This window comes from Nanorana parkeri, unplaced genomic scaffold (assembly GCF_000935625.1).
Source record: "Nanorana parkeri isolate BGI_ZX_2015 unplaced genomic scaffold, ASM93562v1 scaffold1267, whole genome shotgun sequence".
NCBI lineage: Eukaryota > Metazoa > Chordata > Amphibia > Anura > Dicroglossidae > Nanorana > Nanorana parkeri.
The window spans coordinates 175780-183699 of record NW_017307535.1 but is presented as its reverse complement, the minus strand read 5'-3'; the positions used below and the strand labels follow the sequence as shown (position 1 = coordinate 183699).

Genomic DNA, 7920 nt, shown 5'->3' with positions numbered 1-7920 from the left:
GATAAAAACCTTTTATTCAAAAGGAAAAAAAAAAAAAAAAACACAAAAAAAACCAAAAGTGTTTATTCCACATACACAAGCGTCTATGGAGCTACAATCACAATCTAAAGTTCTGTACACATGAGAGTCGGGATTGCGTATGTCATCGGTGCTTGTAAATACTAATAAATAGGAGTCCATAGAGGGGCCCGTGTCCTGTCCCAGATCGGAGGGCTTCCCGGCTAAATGGCTTTGCTTTAAAATCAGAGACAGACTGGAGGTAGAGTTCCGCCTGTAGAACCTAATGGCCCGAGCGCACCGAGTACCCAGCACTTTTCCTACACACAAAGGGAACCGCTAGCCGACTATTGCTCTGCCAGATGTGGAAAGCCTTCTGTCCCCATAATGGCATTTCCCGAGGAGACGTCTGCCACAAACCCGGCTCCGAGACACTCAGTTCCCTTCCCCTTCAGATTCGGATTCTGGAACGGAAAACAATGCATTCCATTTTTTTATGCAATCTGTAGACAGAAAATGTAGCAACACAGAAAAAAAAAGCACTTTCATCCACTTTGATCAGTGTTATTTTTTTTAATAAAATATCTTATTGTAGATAAAAGTATCAAGCTTACAAAATAATATTTGCTGTAGATAAAAAGTATAAATGTATAGAAATTTATATATTAGAAATGTATATATTAGAAATATATTATTAATATAATTTCTCCTTTTTACAATGACGCTAAAATTATTGATTCTGGTACAAAATATTGCAAAATGAATTACCTTTGAAATAAAGTGTTTTAAAAAAAATATATTTTTGCACTTTTTTAGTATGACACTAAAATAAAAAAATGAGCAAAACTAGGAGGACGCTAGTTTGTGTCCTCCCGTTACCCTAAGGAGAACTATGGGGAAAAGCCTTAACCCCATAGTTCTCCTTTAATTAGGGCTGATCAGGTTAGACTAAAGGCTAATAAGAGGTTAATATAAACTATTTTTTTGTGTGGGCCGTAGTACTGGAGGTGAGCACCAATCACATGTAGGGTGGAAGCCACTGGACCACCAGTGAAAGATATTGAAGAGGCATAGCCGACCGCTGGTGCACTGGGACCACCCCTTCCTGTGGTCCTCCACCCTCATGGGAGTGCTGTCTATTTCCTTTGTTGGAGCTTCCTGCTTGTGTAGCCTTACTGTTTCAATGGGAACGTCTTTATCTTGAAGAAGCCATCTAGGCGAAATGCGTTGAGATATTAACCACTTCCAGCACCGCTCACAGTTATACAACTTCCCTGTCCAATCACAGACTATTGCATAACTGGATACTAACGTTCAGACCGGTATTTGGTGTCAGTGGTTTACAGCAGATATTTGCAACCAAGTCTCTTCGCATTGGTTTTATTGTTATGTCCTGTATATAGATGTATATTATTCGTTAATGTGCAGAAATAAAAAATAGTTTAAATTAATAATTTTTTTAAAGCATCTTAAAAATTCTACCCCTGCTTCTATTGGTTCATTTGCTTGATTGGAGGGTGTGGTGCTCACCTCTAGGACTCGGTTTAAGAGACTTACCTGCAGATGGACTCCTGCTCAAAAAACGTGCACAAGTATGTAATCCATTGCCCAAAGTTCTTGAAAAACGCGCCTTAGCATGTGAACGTGCACGTACAGGAACATTTATGCGCAATAGCGCACGTACGTGAGCGTGCAGAAACGTGCTCATTAGCGCGCACACTATACTATTTAAACAGACATGAAGCCATGACCAAGTTGCTGAGTGGTCTTCAGCTTGTCCCTGTGAGCCCTGTACTCTGTTCCTGTATCCTGATGTCCTGTGTATGAACCTGGCTTGTGACCATTTGACTCCGCCTCCTCCTCCTGATTCGGCACCTCTGCTCTCTGATCTGCTGTGTATAACCCCGGCTTACGTTTCCTGGCCCTGCTCCTGATCTGTGATTTGGCACCTCAAGATTCGGCTCCCTTTGTATGGCCTCGGCTTGAACCTGACTTCCCTCCTGGTCTGCCACTTGGTGGATCAGCATCCTGAGCAAGGACATCCAGCCAGTGCTCCGTTGGCCTCATACCCATTGCCTGCTCTGGTTTCAAGAGGTCTCGGTGTCATCCCGGTCCTGCCCATTCACCAGCTGGTCCAACGCACTCAAACGCCTCCTTAAGAACCGGCCAGCCACCAGTATCGGCACCTGTGCTCCGCTCTGTCCTTACATCCCCCGTCACTACTTCCAGAAGTGTGGGACTAGAGGTGCGCGGGCAGCCCCCTTCTCAGCTGAGTCTCCAGTCAGGTACGTGATACTCTGGCCCATTCTGTCTGAGTGAACATATTTTATTACAAAAAGTAACAATGTTACTTTGTGTCTGTGAAGGTTCTCATTCCTCCAGGTCATGGTATATTGTTACTTTGTATCGCTCCGTCTCCCTCTGAACAAGCTTTATAAATGCTGCTGTGTCAGACGTCCATCTTTTTACAGCAGCAGCTTCTATATTTACACAGCAACTCCCGGCTGTCAATTTGACAGCTAGGAATTGCCGCAAGTGCAAGGAGGAGGGACGCAGAGTGGAAGAAGAACAGGACATACCATACGCATTATGTGTACGTTGATGAAGTCTTGATCATTTATTTTTTGGGATGCGTGTACATCTAGTGTCCACAACTGGTTAAAAGCACGTCTCTTACGCACAGTCATGCACTTAATGCATGCATTTTTTAAAAATGGTGCAAGGCTTCTAGAAATTCCAAGGAGGTCCCCACCACACTCCTTACTGGTATGTCCCTTTTTAAGGTGGGTGCTACAGTGAGGTTGGATGGCGCCACTTCAACTCCAAGTAGTAAAATACATCACCAGCACACCAAAGTAAAATCTTCAACGAGTGGTCATTTTATTCATGTACACACATCTCGTCATAAAGCAAAGTTTCGGGGCCACATAGGGACCCTTCCTTTGTCATGCCTGATGAAGGGTCCCTAAGTGGCCCCGAAGCGTTACTTTCTGATGAGATGTGTGTACATTAAAGGAGAACTATGGGGTTAAGGCTTTTCCCCATAGTTCTCCTTAGGGTAACGGGAGGACACAAACTAGCGTCCTCCCGTCACCCTAAGCTCAGTATACTGAGACGCTGCAGCTGAAGCGAATCCCGACAATTGTGCCGGGATCCGCCCAGCTGCGTGACTGACAGCTGGCTCTGCCTATCTAGAGGCAGAGCCAGCTGTACCCGCCCCCTCCCCCGTCCGTTCCTCCTGTCAGCGCTGGCGGAGCGGGGAGGGGGGAATCCAGCCCCTCCCCTGTCATGGCAGAGAGCTGTGACAGGATCGAGAGGTGAGCGAACGCCGGTATGTGTTCGCTCACCTCCCGATCTACTGAGCCGACCTGTGACAGTCTCATTGTCACAGGTCGGCTAGAACTATGAGGTGAGTGAAAAGCACTCACCTCATAGTTCTCCTTTAATAAAATGACCGCTCATTGAATATTTTACTTTGGTGTGCTGGTGATGTATTTTACTACTAGACTTCTAGAAATGTTACAAAGTTCCTGAGAAAACATAAAAGAAAGCGCTGTGAAAAGCACAACTGGCAATACATGGGATGACATGGGGGAGGCTTTAACAACGCAACCTTTCATTACCTTCCTCTGCGTTTTGCAGCCACTCCACAAACTTCTTCATCTGATCAAGAAAGATGCTTTTGCCCTTGGCCAGGTGCGCTTCCTTGTACCACTTCAATATGGCTTCTTCCCCCAGCACATCGGCTGCAAGACAGGACAGCATTTAGCTCGATGGTGCAGTTTAATAAGAAACACATTTCAACTTTTAAAACCTATATACTAAAATTCATACACATGTAAGTAAGTACATATTGAACCGCTGTGCAGTAATACAAATCACACCGCTCTGCCAGACTGTGATAGGCGGCTGAGCGGTGTGGGAGGAGAGACGGCGGCCGCTCACAGCGCTCTCGTCCTACAGGGCCCGGCCGGCTGTCACTTTCTTTTCTCTCCGCTGGAACACAGAGCAGCGCCCAACGGTGAGGAAAGGAACCTGGGATGTGCCGATGCATTATGCCAAAAGTGCCATTTTCGGCCGATATGTTTCGGCGGCCGATATATCGGTGCATCCCTAAAAGTGACTAAAATGAAGGGATTTTCTTTAGATCTTTTCAATTCTCTTTTAATAAGCAATTTAGCAATGCCGCCATTAACTTGACAACAATTCTCATTTGCTTGCCTAAATAATTTTTACAATCTTTTAATACTGAATCACACTTTACAAGCTGAAGCCTCCTGGCTGCAGCTGACACAGTACCTTTCTTTGGTGCCAAAATGAGCCTGCGGGCTTGTTTGTAAATAAACTCATGGCTATTACCATCTCCTAGCCTTCATGGCTATTACCATCTCCTAGCCTTCATGGCTATTACCATCTCCTAGCCTTCATGGTGATTACCATCTCCTAGCCAGACTGGGATTTGAAATGGGGACCCCCCAGTGCCTCTGAGCTGCCCCTAATGACGGCGTTCAGCTTTTATTCTCTACAATCAGCTGTTTCCCCAGTTCAGAGTCGTGTTGGTGGAGGCGATCATAGTGCAAAACTCAAAAGCAGCCGCCATCTACCTTTGTAGAAGAGGACAACAATCTTCTGGAAGGCTTTCATGAAGTGGATGTTGTCGTAGCAGTACTCCTGAATCTTCTGAACCAGCACAAGCTCTGATTGGCCTTGTGTGCTGAAAACGGCCAGCAGTGGAGCGTATTGCTGCAAGACAAAGAGCTATGTGAGCATCTATCCCATAATGCAATGGGGCTACTTGTTTCCTGTATTACATAGCCAAGTAAAAAAAAGTGTGCGTATAAAATGGGTGACGTTCAGGTCTGGTCAGATATCTGCGAGGATGTTTAAATGTGATATTTCGTAACAAATGGAACTGCTGCACTATGCTGGTCTGCTCTTCTATACTTCTATACCGACTAAAAGAATCTAAAAGCCAGTGTCCTGCACAACTAAGGGGGTTATTCACTAAAGAGCCTATTGCACACCACACCATTTTTTTACTTCCACCGCTCCAAGCTTGCTCCTGTGATGGACTACAACCTCAATACAAACAAGTAGTCCCATCACTGGAGCCATTTTTTAAATGTATTTTATTGTTTATCCGATTAACCGATTAATCGAACTCAATAATCGGCTAACTAATCGATTTTGAAAATAATCGTTAGCTGCAGCTCTAGCCGAAGGATCCAGTCATAGCTTCGGCTGATCCTTCGGCTCTCTTCGGCCGCCGTAGCCCTTCGGTACGGTCGAACCGAAGGGCTGCTGTACCACAATAGCTATTCACAATAACCCGTACAGCAGCCGAAGGCGGTTGAGCAGCTCAGCCGAGCCGAAGGCATATGCTTCATGAAGTGACAGCCGAAGCACGGAGAAAGGTCAGCCGAAGGGCCGACCTTTCTCCACGCAAATAACAGCTGGGCGGAGTCAGCCGTGATCTCACGGCTGGCTCCGCCCAGTTGTAATGACAGATCAGCACCCCCAAATGACCTGGGGACGCTGATCTGACATTAAACAATAACTGGGCGGTTATTGCCGCCGAGTTGTTATTTATTGGCCTGGACCTGCTAGAAGACTCTGGCAGGTGCCAGCCAATAGGAAACAGTTAGGCGGAGCTAGCGGTGATGCCACCACTAGCTCCGCCCAATTATTTTCATTTTGCCGTCATCTGTCAGGTGCTCCATTATGCGGCGGGAGTTCGTCATGCGCAGTCGGGTCGGCGTGCGTCGTTTTTTACATTATTTTTAAAAAAAAATTCTTTCAAATGTTTTCGTTTTCCTATTATTAAAAATTTTTAAATAATTTCTCAACATTTTTCTTTTTTATTTAACTTTTTTACTATTCTGCTCACTACCTCGGAGGCACCGAGCAGAATAGCCGACCAGAATGCCGCTCGGAGGCATTCGGCTATTCTCTTACTGCCGTTTGGCCCCTATGAGAATAGGGTCGAATGGCAGCGAGTGAGCTGCCAGAGCTTCGGCTCAGCCAATCCAGATGTTAGATCGGCTAAGTCTAACTCCTTCTGCACTTCGGCTCAGCCGAACACGCAGAGCATGTTCAGCTGACCAAAGGCAGCAGATGTAGGGCTGATTTTAGCTGATGTATGGCTGAAATCAGCCCTACAAGGCTGAAGTGAATAGCCAAACAACGTTCGGCTCACTTCACTTCGGCTCGGTTACTCACCCGGATGCCTTTGGCAGCGAAGTGCATAACCCCCTAAATGTCTCCCGTTGCCTTCAGTAGTTCCTTCCCCCAACCACCAGGACACAGGAGTGACGTAGGGGGGGTCAGAGAAGGGAACCATGGCATGCACCGGGGGGGGCCAAGGAACACTAGAGGTGAGTATAATGGTTCTTCTTTGGCCTTGGATCTTTTTAGGTGACTGATAGAGCCCATTTATTCTAGTTGTACACGTCGGCAGGGTCATCACAACAAACAGCGATCTTACTGACACATATGGCAACTTACCATACGAAGACACATAAGATACCCCCACCTTCAAATGCTTCAGAGCCTGTTCTGCAACCAGCTCCTCCTTCTTGTTCCACTCTACGGCGTTCATCACGCAGGTCCACAGGAGCCCGATCACCGCGTGTTCGGCTAATTCGTTCCGTTTCATTTCTTCTTTTAAGTAGAGCACTATCTGCGAACAGCGAGACAATCCAAGCAAATGATGAGCAAACCGAGAGGAATTCTGGGATGTTACTATAAGGTTATAAAGACTTTAAAATTACACCCAACTCCCAAAACCTGTGAACTGAGATTGCATTGGGGTGGAGGGGGGCTTTCTTCTAAATGGCTTTGATTTGTATCTTGCGAAATCGGATCAAATAGCTCTGCAACCCTGAGGTTTCTTAATGTGTCTATTTTATATTACTGATATCAGTGGCGTCACAAGGGGGGTGCGGCCCGCACCTGAGTGACACCATTGGAGGGGTGACACCAAAATTACTTGCAGTCATTTTGGTGTCCCCCTCCTCTGAAAAGTCGGGCGCTTGGTCATGGACCGAACGCCCGACAGTATCAGGAGAGAGGAGGGGACCCGGCGGCATACCTTATCCCGCCGGGTGGCTGTCTCCTCCTCTCTCTGCCGGCGTCCATCACCAAGATGGCCACCGGCAGGTATCAGAATACAGTCGATGGCGTCATCGCGCACATGCCTGGTGACGTCATCGCGCACACGCCTGTAACGTCACGCGCAATGCGCGGTGACGTCTCGGCGGGGTGACACTTGGACACTCGGGCTTAAATTCAGCAGAATGACAAAATCAACGGGGTTTATTGTCAGCAAATACAAGATTCGGCTCAGCGCCTGTATACCAAGTCCCACCTCAGGGTTAGAGTCCCAGCCTGCTCACAGAGGGTTCCGGTATAGACACAGGTGCCCTAGCAGTGTCTCGGTAGACGGTATTCCACAGCTTATCACGCACAGCCATGTGTCCTGCTACAACACTCCTCACAGACACAGGCTGACTGGCTTCCTGTTCCTTTTCAACACACCCGCTGGCGGGTGGGTTAATCCTTTCATTACCATAACTGGCTGTAGTCAGGGATGGAGGCTCTGTCCTACCCAAAAATCTCTCTGAGCCTCTGTATTCCGGAACCCATGTATATTTAACAACTCTGGGAAGACTGCCTAGCAGTTCCCCTTACAAGTCCGACCCGGAACCCCTCACCCTGCTTGGCAAGAACCCTGAATACAGGGTGACCTTAATGGTCAACAAGGGAGGGATATACCGGCCATCCAGAACCCATTCCTGGCGTCCTGTACAGTATGTAGATGCAGGACTCTATGCCTGCAATAACTGGTCATGTTGGCTTTGCATGTTTCCCTACATAACAAGGTAATTTCAAAGAGGTTTTCAGCTTCTCCAACAGGGACACCCG

At 46.9% G+C, this 7920-nt stretch overlaps 2 protein-coding genes and 1 long non-coding RNA gene across 3 annotated transcripts in view; 1 reads left to right on the top strand and 2 right to left on the bottom strand.

Moving 5' to 3' along the window:
* The window catches only part of LOC108797378, a 9793-nt gene extending 9448 nt beyond the window's left edge, over positions 1–345 (top strand). Inside the window, exon 3 of the long non-coding RNA XR_001941882.1 lies at positions 173–345. This is a non-coding gene — a long non-coding RNA (uncharacterized LOC108797378). The remainder of the gene's footprint in view (positions 1–172) is intronic.
* The window catches only part of TSPAN13 (tetraspanin 13), a 52752-nt gene extending 50004 nt beyond the window's left edge, over positions 1–2748 (bottom strand). Inside the window, exon 1 of the mRNA XM_018568964.1 lies at positions 2742–2748. The gene's annotated coding sequence lies outside the window, so the exon portion shown is untranslated. The remainder of the gene's footprint in view (positions 1–2741) is intronic.
* The window catches only part of BZW2 (basic leucine zipper and W2 domains 2), a 53510-nt gene continuing 45967 nt past the window's right edge, over positions 378–7920 (bottom strand). The window contains exons 9-12 of the mRNA XM_018568963.1: positions 6530–6676; positions 4602–4740; positions 3621–3743; positions 378–461 (exon numbers count right to left, since the gene is read on the bottom strand). Of these exons, the coding sequence (XP_018424465.1) occupies positions 433–461; positions 3621–3743; positions 4602–4740; positions 6530–6676 (438 nt within the window). The 3' untranslated portion in view covers positions 378–432. The remainder of the gene's footprint in view (positions 462–3620; positions 3744–4601; positions 4741–6529; positions 6677–7920) is intronic.